This window comes from Macrotis lagotis, chromosome X (assembly GCF_037893015.1).
Source record: "Macrotis lagotis isolate mMagLag1 chromosome X, bilby.v1.9.chrom.fasta, whole genome shotgun sequence".
Taxonomy (NCBI): domain Eukaryota; kingdom Metazoa; phylum Chordata; class Mammalia; order Peramelemorphia; family Peramelidae; genus Macrotis; species Macrotis lagotis.
In genome coordinates this window covers 440,824,840-440,840,044 of record NC_133666.1, presented here as the reverse complement: position 1 = coordinate 440,840,044, position 15,205 = coordinate 440,824,840, and the positions used below count along the sequence as shown (strand labels likewise).

The window sequence follows — 15,205 nt, the reverse complement described above, 5'->3', positions numbered from 1 at the left end:
CCCGGGCAGCGGGGGAGCATCGCTCCTGCCTGGCGGAGGTACCGGCGAGCTCTCCCCTGGGAAGGCTGCAAGGGGCGGAGGCTGGCTCGGGGGAGCGGGGCCGCGGGGGCAGGAGGCGGTGATCCCAGCTGGGCCGGGACTTCCTTCCTGAGCTGCAGGACCACAAAACAATTGAACCGGAGGCACCGGCTCGGCTGCGGCTGTCCGGGCGAGGGAGGCGGAAGGCGATGGGTTCGGCGCTGAGCTGTGACAGCGGCCGAGCAGCCTCGGCCCCCAGGGCCGCCCCGTCGGCCCTGCCCCGCGGGAGCGAGGTGGAGCTGCCCGTCACCTCCTTTGACTGTTCCGTCTGCCTCGAAGTGCTGCATCACCCCATCCGGACCCGCTGCGGCCACGTGTGAGTGACCGGGGCGGGGGGGGGTGCTCCCGTTGGGGGTGCGGTTCGGGCCGGGGGGCGGCTGAGCTCCACCGGGGGCTGGAGGTGTGGCACTGGGCTGGGGGAACGCCTGGCCCGGAGGCGGCACAAGGATGGGGGGACCCGCGTGAGCCAGGTCTGAGCACCTGGGCTCCGTCGGCGGTCGGCGGCTAAGTGGCCGGCTTGGCCCCGCCGGACGGGGCTCCGGGGCTAGCTAGGATGCTCGCCCTGGCTAGGTAGCCCGGCTCCGGGCCGCCCCGGTTCTGGGCCCGCGTGGAGCGTCGCTGCCAAAGGCTCAGCCCAAGGAGACCTTGCGAATAGGAAGTGGAGGGCTGCGCCCGGAGCGGCTCACTGAGTCCGCAGAGCCGGGCGGGCGCCGAGCCTCCCCGGGCCCCCAGTCCCAGACGGGCCGGGCCGGGCCGGGCCGCCTTTAGTTGGGGCCGCGCGCGTGTCCCGAAACGCCCCCCGCGTTTCCTCCTCTGGCGAAAACAACGGAGCGGGCCTCCCTCCCCCGCCCCTCCCCCGCCGGGAAAGTGACCGGCCGCAGCCTCGGGGCTCCTGCCCGCTACTTTGTTACAAGTCCGCCCGAAGTGTGCCCGGGGCTTGACGCCTTAAACAAAACGCCTCCTGCCCTTTCTGAAGTGAAACCCACCGAACCGTCAAGATCTAACATTAAAGAGGGGAAAACGTATTCTATAGAACGTAGGGATTACGGAGTTTCTTTTTCAAACCGAGCTTTTATAGGTCTCCGTGCTAAGTGATTTCTGACTCCTTCACGGCTTAACTAAGTGAAGAGCATATAGTTTACTGAGAGCTTTACAGACCCCCCCCCCCATTAGCTTCATAACCACCGTGGGACCTACGGGCTATTATTATTTTTTATTTATTTAGGGTTTTTTTTTTTAGGATTTTTGCAAGGCAAATGGGGTTAAGTGGCTTGCCCAAGGCCACACAGCTAGGTAATCATTAACTGTCTGAGGTCGGATGGATTTGAACTCAGGTACTCCCGACTCCAGGGTGCTCTATCCACTACGCCGTCTAGCCGCCCCACGGACTATTATTATTATTATTATTATCATGCCCCATTTTTATCGATAAGGAAGCTGAGACCGATGAGGTTGTTTCTTGGCCCAGGGTCACAGCATTTGACTTCGGGTCTTCCTGACTCCAGGCTCAGAGCTCTAGCACCGCACCACCTAGCGGCCAATGTCAGAAATGCAGCTGCTTAGAATTTCTTCACTGTTCAGCGGTAAGTGGGTGGCTAGAGGATGCAGTGGACAAAGCACAAAGCCTGCAGTCAGGAAGACTCGCTCTTCCTGAATTCAAATCCGCCTTCAGATAGTTTCTAGTAACTCTGCAGAAGTCACTTATCCATGTTTCCACCTCAGTTTCCGCAAAATGGGCCAACAAGGAAATACTAATCCTCTCAACTATCTTAGCTAAAACAAACCAAAAAAAAAATGAACAAATGCTAGGAACAAGTGGCAAGCGCATTCAGTTTGGATGGAGTGTGCTTCACATCCTGCCCCTCTGCAACCTTGAACACATCACTTAATCTCTCGGATTCTTCATCTGTAAAAGGGGGGGGGGGGACTGGGCTATATGACCTAAATCTATGATGCCTACTAATGCTTAGATAAATAAAGCTCAGCAATTTTGCTTAGTATACTACTTGATTCCACTACTGAAAATCCATTATCACAATCAATTTGAAAGCATTAATTTAAGGACTTAACTTTGTTCTAAACACTTTGCTAAGCCCTGGGAATACAAAGAATAAAAATGTGCTTTCCATGTGTTTTAGCTAGAGGAGGATATACAGCCAACTGATTTTACCATTTAAAGGTCTTCAGATTGGAGGCTTTCAGTCAGGGGTACCATGCCTACCAAGTTTCTTCCCTTCAACAAGCAAGCCTTTGCTTAAAACTTAGTGAGGAAAAGCCCCAGTCCATTTTGGGATAATTCCAATAGTTAGGAAGTCTTAACATGTCAAGCCCCATTAGGAGTTTCTTTGTCATTCCTACCCATTGCTTCAATTATGATTGTATGATTTTTTTTTTTTAGGTTTTTGCAAGGCAATGGGGTTAAGTGGCTTGCCCAAGGCCACACAGCTAGGTAATTATTAAGTGTCTGAGATCAGATTTGAACCCAGGTATTTCTGACTCCAGGGCAGGTGCTTTATCCACTGCGCCACCTAGCCGCCCCGATTGTATGAGTTTTAAAAAACTGAATCTAATTCCTCTTTTTTTTGTAATGACTTTATAAGTAGACACAAAGCTAGTTGAAGTCTAGAGGGGGAAAGGGAGGAAAGTAGCTTACTATTTAAAGATCTACTACTATTACTACTATTATCTACCTACCTAAAGATCAAGGAAGCCTTCATGGACTAGCTGGCATTTCAATTGAACTTTAGACAGTGGATAGCAATTCAAAAGAGACTGGAAAACAGAGCCCAAAAAACATGTGTGAAGATGGAAAAAAATTGAAGATTGTTAGGGAAGACAAAGTGATCTAATTTGTACAATTGTTGAACTGGTAATATCTAAGAAAAGCTATGATAGCATGTAAAATTAAATTACTTTTAAAAGTAATACTCCATAGAGTACTTTATTTGTAAACACTGAAATTTTTGAGTTCTGTGCTTCCTTTTCCCTTCTCCCTCCCCCAACTTTTATAAATAGACTGAAAAGTTTTCCAGGGTATGTGACCTGTATGATGCAGTAAGAAGCTTTTACATCTTTGAATACTGTGTCCTGGACATGACTTCTTTTTTTTGCAAGGTAATGGAATTAAGTGACTTGCCAAAGGTCACACATAGCCAAGTAAGTATTTAGTGTCTGAGACTAGATTTGAACTCAGGTGTTCCTGACTCCAGTGCCAGTGCTCTCTCTTCTGTACTAGCTAGCTGCCCCTTGGGCATGTATTCTTAAGAAATACATACTAAAAATCAAAAGCTTTTTGCTTGACATGAAGTGGGATGGGGATGGGGATGGGGGTAGGGGAATGGTTAAAAGTTGTATAGTATAGTGAAAGTAGGTTTATAGTGAAATACCAGCTTTAACCATAATTGAGGTATGACTAAGTATTTCCTGATGCCAGTATTCTATTTGTGATAGGGAATTCTTTGATATGCAGAGTGTGAAATTAATTTAGAAATCTTAAGAGAATTACCTGGGGCTCTGAGACCCTCAAGTGATTTAACCAAGGTAATATCACAGGTATTCTCTAAGTTCTTTATAATTATAGCTAGCATTTATGTGATCCTTTATGATTTGCAAAGAATTTTACAGATACTTTACTTTATCCTCATGTTAAAGGTAGTTGCTTTTATTATTGCTATTTTCAAGATGAGAAAACTGAGGAAGCTGAGGTTGAGTGAATTACCCAGGGTCATGCAGCTTATCAATATAAATATAAATATAAACACTATACCATCTTGAAGCCACAGGTATTATTCATTTCATGTGTTCTTGGGCAAATTTATGTATAGTAAAGATAATTTTTAAAAAAGTCTAGGTTTGTTTTTTAATACTCTAAAATGTATTTGAGTGGATCCTGTCAAGATGGCAGAGTAGGTCAGAAAACTCCAGACTTCCTCCACAAATAAATCAAAATAAATCACCAAATAGAGTGGAAAAAAATAAACAAAAATTTTAGAGTTGGACCAGAACAGTGATTCTCCTGAGAATCAGAGAAGATTCAAGGATTCCCCAGGCTGAGCAAAGTATGAACAACTCCAGACTAGTTCCCTGAAATAGCAGGGCGGGGGGGTGGGGGGGTGGGGGGGTGGGGGGGGCAGTCAAGCTGGGGATTGTCTTGGCCTTGGGCACAGAATTTTCACCTCCTGAACTGTGTAGGATGGAGAAATGGAGTGTCTGAGGAGGGGGAGAGAGGGAACCGTGTAATATTTCCAGACTCAGTTCTGCTGCTAAGATTTGGTCCTGAGCAAGAAGGAATTAGCATCCACTCAGTTGGCTATGGAGACTTACAGGAGAGCTGGTTCTTGGTCTTGGTTCCTGGTCAGAGAGGAGAACAGAAGGTTATAGCCATTGGAGAGTTCTCAGGGAGTAAGACCATTTCCAGCACAAAGTGTGGAGAGGCCCTAGTTGAGGCTTAGAGAGGGAAAGGAGTGCAGTAGCTCAGTCCAGGGCATCCTCCCACAACATAGGACTAGAGGTGAAAATAACTATAAATTGTTAAAAAAAATTTTTTTAAATGGGCAGGAAAAGGAGAAAGAATCCAAACATAGACAATTACTATGGGAGTAGAGAAGACCTGGGTTCATCTTCAGAGGAAGACAAGGACCAAGCGAAATATAAAGCAAACCACAAAGACTAATTTCAATAAGGATAAATTGTTTACTATCTATATATGAGAATGTAAACCATATGTCTAAGATTATTATTAGTAATTGGGTAGTTTGAAGGAAAGATTGGGGTAAAACTAAGTAGGATGAGATTCTTATGGAAAAGATAAAAAAAGTAATCATCTTAGATAAATGAGATGAGAAAGAATTGATACAGAGGAATTAGTTGGGGAAGTAAAGCAAATAGTTGTTGATACCTACTGAAGGAACTCGTGTGTGTGTGTGTGTGTGTGTGTGTGTGTAGAAGAAAGAAGAAGAAATAGGGAGAGTACTAAGTTAGAGAGTGAGAGAATAGGATAAGAGGATATAAAAAAGGGTTTGGAGGAGAGGTATAGATGGATGTATAATGCAAGGATTCTTTGAAAGGTGGTAGGTTAAGGAATTGGAGAGCAAAGTCATGAGTAGAAATAAAGCAGAGGAGTGAGGAGGGGTTGTTTTCAGGAAATGTTATAAAAATGAGAGATGCAAACAAACTAATATAGACATCTATGAATATGTATATATGTATATGTTTGGGTATGTATATATATATATATATATATATGTGACTGTGTATGATGTGTGTATGGAAATATGTATGGGTGCTTGTGTATGTATATATAGCTATCCATGCTTAGTTGTAGCCATCCTGGGCGGAGGGGAGAGTAAACAGAGCACAGAAGAAAACTACAAGGAGACATAGGGTAGTGCAATATGTAGTATTGATTACATAAGTTTTCTTGAAATGGAAAGTTATTTCTTTTTTTTGCAAGGCAGTGGGGTTAAGTAACTTGCTGAAGGTCACATGGCTAGGTAATTATTAAGTGTCTGAGGTTAGATTTGAACTCGGGTCCTCCTGACTCCAGGACCAGTGCTCTGTCCACTGCACCACCTAGCTACCTGAAATTATTGCTTTTAAAAAAAAATACTCATATACAAATATGCCATCTAGGCTTGGAGGTCACCTTTTTGGACTGGACTGAATAACTTGAGGTAAATAGATGTCTATCATTATGCTGGTTTTTTGGATGATTGGATTGTCTAAAGTTTACCTTTAGTAATATTTCTCTTTTGTTGGTGGTTTCTCAGTTGAAAGAGACTTTTAAGGGGCAGCTAGGTGGTGTAATGGATAGAGCACCGACCCTGGAATGAGGAGGACCTAAGTTCACATCTGGCCTCAGACACTTAATAATTGCCTAGCTGTGTGACCTTGGGCAAGTCACTTAACCCTGTTGCCTTAAATAAATAAAAAAATTTTAAATATACAAAAAGAAGAGACTTTCAGATTGCTAGGTTCTTGGTGGTTCTTTTGCAAAATTTTAATCCTTTTGTTTAGTTTTTCTCCTTGTTCTGTTCTGTTTGGGAGAAAGCCAAACAATTGGGGAAAAGTCATGAAACTATTACCACCAGCACAATTTTCCTTCCCTCAACTTTCCCATTCTTTGTTTTGACAAATCTGTACTCATTGTTCTGGTTGTGAACAGAATTTCCATCCGTATCCCTCTCCTTTTGGCAAACGTATTTGGTTCCCTTCCATATTCAAAATTTTTTCACAAGAATGAACAACTGCTTGTACCACCTAAATTAGGTATAAATTTAGTTAAAATACTACCTAAATTTTTTGTTGATGTTTTTGGATTTTTTGTGATCTTTTGAATTTAAATTAAAACAGAAAGTGGAGAAGTGCAAATGAGACTTTTCCCTGTCTGTTGTAAATCTTTTCTTTTGTTATCCATTCAAATCTGGTCAAAATTGGCTATTCCTCACTTAGGGGTTCAGAGAGGAAATGAATGCTAAATTATTGATGGTGAATCACAAAGATGGCATTTCAATAAAGAGAAGATAAAGCCATGAGAACATTGAGATATATCTCTTTAGATGAGTTAAGAGCATAAGATCATTTCTTAAGGAAATGGATTAAGGGTGGAAATTAATACAGATATGAGAAAATACCTCTCCCCTTTTGTAGAGATTGGAGATCCAAGGATGTGGAGCATTGCTTATATTTGCAGATTTTTTTTTATGTTGATTAGTTTTGTTAAAAAATTTTTATTCTTCTTTTTAAAAAAAGCACTTATATAGAATGACTCTCCAGGAGCAAGGAAGGGGAAGGATTCTGTGAGAAATTTAGGTGATGTAAAACCAAAGGTATCAATGCCATTAAAGTTTAAAAATATAGAGGATAAAATTAAATATTGCCTTCTTAATTTTCTAAAGTGAGGTATTTACTCATTTAAAGAAAGTCTTCTTTTTCCTCATTCTCTGAAGCCTCTGACCCAATCTTCTCCATTCAGAAAGGATATTGGTATTCACTTATGTGATTCTGTTTACAGAAAGTTTTCTTCCAACATTTGAGATCCAGTAAGAAATGGAATAGTGACAATTAGTAGACAACTATTCTGAAATGATAACCTAACCCCCCCCAAACTGTATTTTAACATTGTGATTTTTCTTCTATAAAATTTCTATTAAAATTGCTTCAGCCTCTCTTGTTAGGAGAAATTTTTACAAAAACAACTCTTTTTTTCCCCCTGAGCTAGAAATGCTTAGATATTAAAATATTGCTTAATTATACAGATCTGTTTCCTAACAAACTTGTGCCTAAAATGCACAGCATGATATCAATGTTTTCTTCTTTGACTATTAGGATGTCCAGATCTCTGGAAGGTGAGAGACTTGGAGACATTTAAGTGATGTTAAAAAAAAATTAGCATAAGCCAAGTTCATCCTTCTAACCTGTTGAGATACTTTTGGATACAAATTTGTTATCCCATGTGTTAGCTACCCTATTCATTCTCATGTTATTTACACATTTTATGAGCACATTTGTTCTTTCATTCAAATCATTAAACATATTGAGCAACACAGGTCCAGGAAGAGATGATTCAGGTACCTACCTAAAGCTAGGACTCTGGCTTAATATTGATCTATTAATCATTATTCTTTGGGTCTTGTCATTCCCATTAATTAGCAAGCAATTATTGAAAGCCCATTGTGGGGGCAGCTAGGTGACACAGTGGGTAGAGCACCAGCCCTGGAGTCAGGAGGACCTAAGTTCAAATGTGGTCTCAGACACTTACTAATTACCTAGCTATGTGACTTTTTTTTTTTTTAGGTTTTTGCAAGGCAAATGGGGTTAAGTGGCTTGCCCAAGGCCACACAGCTAAGTAATTAGTAAGTGTCTGAGACTGGATTTGAACCCAGGTACTACTGACTCCAGGGCTGGTGCTCTATCCACTGCGCCACCTAGCTGCCCCCCTAACTGTGTGACTTTGGGCAAGTCACTTAACCCCATTTGTCTTGCAAAAACCTAAAAAAAGAAAAAAGCCTATTGTGTACCAGGCATTATGCTAAGCAGCCTAGACATAAATATAAAAATGAAACAGAGGATTACAGTCTAGTGAAGAGAGACAAGAATAGGTATTTACAAAATAGATACCAAGTAATTTTGGAGTAATCAGCAAAAACTTAATGTAAAGGGTAGCATTTGAGTTAAGCCTTGAAGTTGAAACCTTGAAGGATAAACTGAGCTAGAGTCTAAGAGGTTCTGCATCTTCAGTGAATGGGGAGCTTTATAGGTATGAAGGGATAGCCAGTTTTGAGGGTAAAGAGGTGCAATAAAGTATCTTGTATGATGAAGGATAAAAATGTCAGTTTGGCTGGAAGATTGTGTGTGAAGGGAAATTTTGGGGAACAGGGCTGGGAAAATAGGATGGGCCAGCGTCTATAAGGGTTTAAATATCAAGAGAATAAGTTGATAATTGACCTTAAAGGTAATAGAAAATCATTTTGTAGGGGCAGCTAAGTGGCGCAGTGGATAGAGCACCAGCCCTGGAGTCAGGAGTACCTGAGTTCAAATCCGGCCTCAGACATTTAATAATTACCTAGCTGTGTGGCCTTGGCCAAGCCACTTAACCCCATCGCCTTACAAAAAAAAAATCATTTTGTGGTTTTTCTGTGGAGGATGGATCTGAAACTTGACTCAGAGAGACCTATTAGGAGGCTATTGTAAGAGCACAGATGAGAAGCAACATCTGAACTAGGGCCATGGCTATGTGAGCAGAAAGAAGTGAAGAGATAGAGAGATGTTCTGGAAGTACATAAGACAAGATTTGGAAACCCAGTGGTTATAGGAGTTGGATGATATGTGGTATCAATCTTAATGTCTGGACTTGGTGAGTTGGAATAACAATCATCCCTTCTATTTCTAAGTACTTATGAACCAGCCCTTTAATAATATATTCTAGAATTTTGCCAGGAACTTTGTGTCAAGTTCTTTCGATCTCAGTTCAAAGAATCTACCCTGCTATTTTTGAAAATTCAGGCACCAAGGAAATAGAACTTTTAAAATATCCATGTTGTGACTAATATGGAAATATGTTAAACATGATTGTATATAAGATTGTTTGCTACCATGAGGAAGGGGAGAGAAAGGAGAGTATAAAATGACATAAAAATGTGGAGCTCAAAAGGATGAATGTAGAAAAACTACCTTTGCTTGTAATTAGAAAAATAAATAAATAAAATTTAAAAAAGCTATAAGTTGGATTTCCATTGTCAAATTAACATAGTATATACTTTTTTTTTTTATTTAGGTTTGTTTGGTTTTTTGCAAGGCAAATGGGGTTAAGTGACTTGCCCAAGGCCACACAGCTAGGCAATTACCAAGTGTCTGAGACCGGACCTGAACCCAGGTACTCCTGACTCCAGGGCCGATGATTCATCCACTGTGCCACCTAGCCGCCCCCATAATATATACTTTCTTTTTTTTTTAAAACTTATTTTTATTAAAGATGTTATTTGAGTTTTACAATTTTCCCCCATCTTACTTCCCTCCCCCCACCCCCCAAACAGAAAGCAATCTGTCAGTCTTTACTTTGTTTCCATGTTGTACCTTGATCCAAATTGGGTGTGATGAGAGAGAAATCATATCCTTGAAGAAGAGACAAGAAGTCTAGGAGATAACAAGATCAGACAATAAGATATCCGTTTTTTTCTAAATTAAAGGGAATAGTCCTTGAACTTTGTTCAAACTCCACAGCTCCTTATCTGGATACAGATGGCACTCTCCTTTGCAGACAGCCCCAAATTGTTCCTGATTGTTGCACTGATGGGATGAGCAAGTCCTTCAAGGTTGAACATCACTCCCATGTTGCTGTTAGGGTGTACAGTGTTTTTCTGGTTCTGCTCATTTCACTCAGCATCAGTTCATGCAAATCCCTCCAGGCTTTCCTGAAATCCCGTCCCTCCTGGTTTCTAATAGAACAATAGTGTTCCATGACATACATATACCACAGTTTACTAAGCCATTCCCCAATTGAAGGACATTTACTTGATTTCCAATTCTTTGCCACCACAAACAGGGCTGCTATAAATATTTTTGTACAAGTGATGTTTTTACCCTTTTTCATCATCTCTTCAGGATATAGACCCAGTAGTTTTATTGCTGGGTCAAAGGGTATGCACATTTTCGTTGCCCTTTGGGTGTAATTCCAAATTTCTCTCCAGAAGGGTTGGATGAGTTCACAGCTCCACCAATAGTGTAATAGTGTCCCAGATTTCCCACAACTCTTCCAACAATGATCATTATCCTTTCTGGTCATATTGGCCAATCTGAGAGCTGTGAGGTGGTACCTCAGAAAAGCTTTAATTTGCATTTCTCTAATAATTAATGATTTAGAGCATTTTTTCATATGGCTATGGATTGCTTTGATCTCCTCATCTATAAATTGCCTTTGCATATCCTTTGACCATTTGTCAATTGGGGAATGGCTTTTTGTTTTAAAAATATGATTCAGTTTTCTATATATTTTAGAAATGAGTCCTTTGTCAGAATCATTAGTTGTAAAGATTGTTTCCCAATTTACTACATTTCTTTTGATTTTGGTTACATTGGTTTTTATCTGTGCAAAAGCTTTTTAATTTAATGTAATCGAAATCATCTAATTGGTTTTTGGTGATGTTCTCCAATTCTTTCCTAATCATAAACTGCTCCTCTTTCCATAGATCTGACAGGTAAACTAGTCCTTGATCTTCTAATTTGCTTATAGTATTGTTTTTTATGTCTAAGTCCTGTAATCATTTGGATCTTATCTTGGTAAAGGGTGTTAGGTGTTGGTCTAATCTAAGTTTCTTCCATACTAACTTCCAATTATCCCAGAAGTTTTTATCAAAGAGGGAGTTTTTATCCCAATAGCTGGACTCTTTGGGTTTATCAAGCAGCAGATTACTATAATCATTTCCTGCTAATGCACCTAGTCTATTCCACTGGTCCACCACTCTGTTTCTTAGCCAGTACCAAAGAGTTTTGATAACTGATGCTTTATAATATAATTTTAGATCAGGTAGGGTTAAGCCACCTTCTTTTGCTCTGTACAGGATAGTTTAAGATACATCATGTTATGAATTCTAAATTATATATCTAGTATATTAAAAAAGAGAGTGGAGGGGGCTAGACTTTGAATAAGGAGAGACATAAATTCAGATCTGATTTCTTAGGATTACCATTTGTGATTATGAGCATATCACCTAACTTCTCTAAACATTCATCTCTTTGTCATAAAATGGGGGTGCTGATATTTTCACATGATTGCTAAAAAGAAATATATAGGGGCGGCTAGGTGGCGTAGTGGATAAAGCACCGGCCTTGGAGTCAGGAGTACCTGGGTTCAAATCCGGTCTCAGACACTTAATAATTACCTAGCTGTGTGGCTTTGGGCAAGCCACTTAACCCCATTCCCTTGCAAAAACTAAAAAAAAAAAAAAAACAAAAAAAAACCCAATATTGTTTTAAAAAAGTATTTCCATTAGATTATTTTATGATTCGGCATACAACTAATTACAAAAATTGTCTATGTTTCAGTCAAATCTGTCAGTAAGCATTCAATAAACACTTACTATGTGCCAAATACTGGAAATCCAAATAAAAGCAAAAAAGATGAGTTATGCCCTTTAGAGACCTATATTCCAATGGGGAAATTTTATTTATTTATTTATTATAGTGTTATTGGTATTAGGGGGTTACATTTTCTCAGAACTAAAATAAGAGCTCACCATGTGAGAAGAGGGAAAAGTTCCACTACAGTGAAATAGCTTTGGTATTGAAGCTCTCCGTTTGGCTGTATTTCTTTTTTTGATCCCAGTGGGCATCTACTTTTGTCTTTTCGTTCAAATTATACTTACAGTGGAGTCTAAGGTGATGTCATATGTCCTCCGTTAAACAGAGCTGTTGAGAATTTTTTCCCTTAGGAGTCTAAAATGTAACATGAAGCTTTTAATTTATGAGTCTAAGTTTTTGTACTTTGAAAACTTTGCCAGACCTTTTGACGAAATTGATATGTTTTGGTTTGTTTGGGAGTAGATTCTGCCGTTCCTGTATTTCTACAAGCCTAAGGAACAGTAAGTGGACGTGTCCTTATTGCCGGACATATCTTCCTTCAGAAGGAGTTCCAGCAACTGATATAATGAAGAAAATGAAAGCAATCTACCAAAACTGCACAGAGTGTAACACTCAGGTATGTATCACTGAGTAACACCTTAGGCCCTTGTATAACTCATTATGGTTCCCCAGATCTCACTAACCTCCTTGGTTCTGTTGAAGACATGACCATTCTTCCAGTTTTCCAAGCATATCTTACCTCTTCCTCCTAACCTAGGTCCAGTAATCTCCAGGTCTTCTTAATTCTACCTCTATAATCCACCTGTATCTCTGTCACATAGCCGCAATTTCAGTTCCCACCCTCATTGTCTCTTGCTTGGACTATTGCCATTGTCTAATGATGGCTCTACTTTTGATCTCTCCTATCCCTAATCCATCCTTTGTACAACTGGAAATCATAGTATCACTCCCCTCATCAAAAAACGTCAATAGCTTCTTTTTTGTCTTTAAGAAATAAGACACACTCCTCTGTGTGACAGTGTCACACTTTTCTAGCTTGATCTTATCTTTCCAGGCTGTTTGCCCATTACTCCCCTTCATTCACTCTAACCTTTTAGTCAAATCAACCCCAAAATGAATTCAGTCTCCCGCATTTACATCGACTGTTCCCAGGCTGGGAATGAATGTTTTACTTACTTCTGATGATTAGCCTTCCTTCAAAGTTTAACTCATGTCACCTTCTACCATAGACCTTTCCTGAGTCTCTCATTAGTTAGAGCTTTCCCCCATCTTTCCCCCAACACCATTTTTGCTAAAAACATAAACACATGCATAAGTATATGTATATGTGTTACACACACAGACACAGACACATATTTGCCTTTATCAATCTATGTGTTATTTATTCAAGTTGAATGTAAACTCATTGAGATTATGGACTATTTGACTTTGTGTCACAGTGCTAGACACATAATATTTGTTTGATGAGTATAAATTGAATTGAATCCTCAGTGCCATGTGAATTAAAAATGAAATCCCCTAGGTCAGATGAACTACCTTCTTAGGTACTGATGTGATTGCCAAGCTAATGCCAGGGATAAAAGATCTCAGAAAATGAGAAAAAATTGTAAGAAAGAGCAAATGCCCCCCCCCCAAAAAAAGATAGAGGAGTGTGCAGTCTATAAATCGGTAACTCTGACTGATAGTTTGGGGTACAATTAGAAAAAGAAACAATGACATAAAAAAACAAGCATGGCTTTGTCAAGAACAGATCATGCCAGACAAACCTTATTTCCGTTTTTGAAAGGCTTATTAATTTGGTAGATCAGGAGTATACTGTAGATACTGTTTATCTTGATTTTAGCAAAGCATTTGGTTAAGTATCCTTTTTTTTCTTATGGAAAAGATGGAATGATATGGGCTAGACCACAGATACCAAGCTTGTGGTCCTTCTGTACCCAGGACCAGATTAAAGTGCTACTGGGAAATTTTTAGTAAAATAAATAAAAATACAATATGTTAATTTGTGGTTTTCTAAATCAATATGCAACCCCTCAGATGGTTGTATCTGTTTGAGTTTGGCAACACCAGGCTAGATAATTGTGATATCAGATAGATTTGGTATTGATTGAATAGATAGATTCAAAAAGTAGATATTAATGAGGGTAAGTAGGTCTTCAAAGGAGAGCTTTACCCTTTAGTATTTAACATTTTTATCAATAGTTTGGATAAAGACTCAAATGGCATACTTAAAAAATTTACAGATGACATAAAGTTGGGAGGAATAGTTAACATACTAGAAAATAGCCAAGATTCAAAAAGATATTGTCAAGCTAGAGCACTGAGCTGAATCTATTAAGATGAAATTCAATAAGATGAATTGAAAACCTTATGCTTGGGTTCAAAACATAAACTTTACAAGTATAAAATAGAAGAAGCATAATTAGGCCACAGTTTGAAAACATCCAGGATTTTTTAATGGATTGTAAGTTGCTATGAGTCAGTAGTGTGATATCCTCACCAAAAAAAAAATTTAATGAGATCTTTTAGGCTACCTTTTGAAAGACATAGCCTCCAGAAATAAGAAGGTGCTGGTCCTGCTATTTCTGCCTTAGTAGACATATAGTGTCTGGTATTGTGCCCAGATTTGGACACCATATTTAGGAAGGCCACTGATAAGCTGGAGAACATCTGGAGACTAGATGCCAAAGACCCTTGAGTCCTTAGTTGAAGGAGTTAAAATTAATTGTATGTTTCCTCTAGAATCAAATACAAATCCTTCATTTTGACTTTTTTACACCCATTACAACCTAATCTCATCCTTATGTGTGTCTTCATTCTATAATACAGCCTAACTTGTTCGTCACAAAAAGCACATCTCCAGCTTCCATATCTTTGCCCTGGCTGTCCCCCATTTTTGAAATGCACTCCTTTGTAAGCCTGACTCCTTGGAATATATTATTTAGTTCATGCACCATGTTTTTCATGAAGCCTTTCCTGATTCCCCTTTCTTCCCAGGAGTGTGCTGAAGCCAACTTGAATGGACTTAAATTCAACCAATTATTAAATTATCAACATGAGCATTTGTACTTTTTAAATCAGAAAAATATTACAAATCAGTGGTTGATTTTGTTGATTGTCTAGACTTAAGTAAATGTTGGGGATGATGGTACTAATGCACAACAAATTTAGATATGTGTCATGAGCACATTTTCCCCAAAAGAATCAGTTGTTAAACATTTATTAAAATGCCCATGCTTTCCTCCTAAGAAATGGCTTTTTCTGTATTTTGTATATATTCTGCATCTATTTATTTAGGCCTAAATTTTCTCCCAGATTAGCCTGTAAATTCCTTAAGGTCTCGCTTTTGTCTTTATGACCCTAGCATGTAACACAGTGCCTAACATGTAATATGTGGTTAATAAATTCTTTAATTGATAAAATATTTGGTGTTTGTCTCTATTTTTATTTCTTGTCTTACCAGATAGAATGTAGGTTTTTTGAGGGCAGGGATGGTTTCATTTATTTTTCTTTGTATCCCCAGCACCTTAGCAGAGTGCCTTGTGTACAG

At 39.6% G+C, this 15,205-nt stretch overlaps 1 protein-coding gene across 1 annotated transcript in view; it reads left to right on the top strand.

The window, feature by feature from the left end:
• Positions 1-208: 208 nt before the first annotated feature.
• The window catches only part of RNF125 (ring finger protein 125), a 41,761-nt gene continuing 26,764 nt past the window's right edge, over positions 209-15,205 (top strand). The window contains exons 1-2 of the mRNA XM_074208022.1: positions 209-394; positions 12,118-12,271. Coding sequence (XP_074064123.1) covers positions 228-394; positions 12,118-12,271 — 321 coding nt within the window. The 5' untranslated portion in view covers positions 209-227. The remainder of the gene's footprint in view (positions 395-12,117; positions 12,272-15,205) is intronic.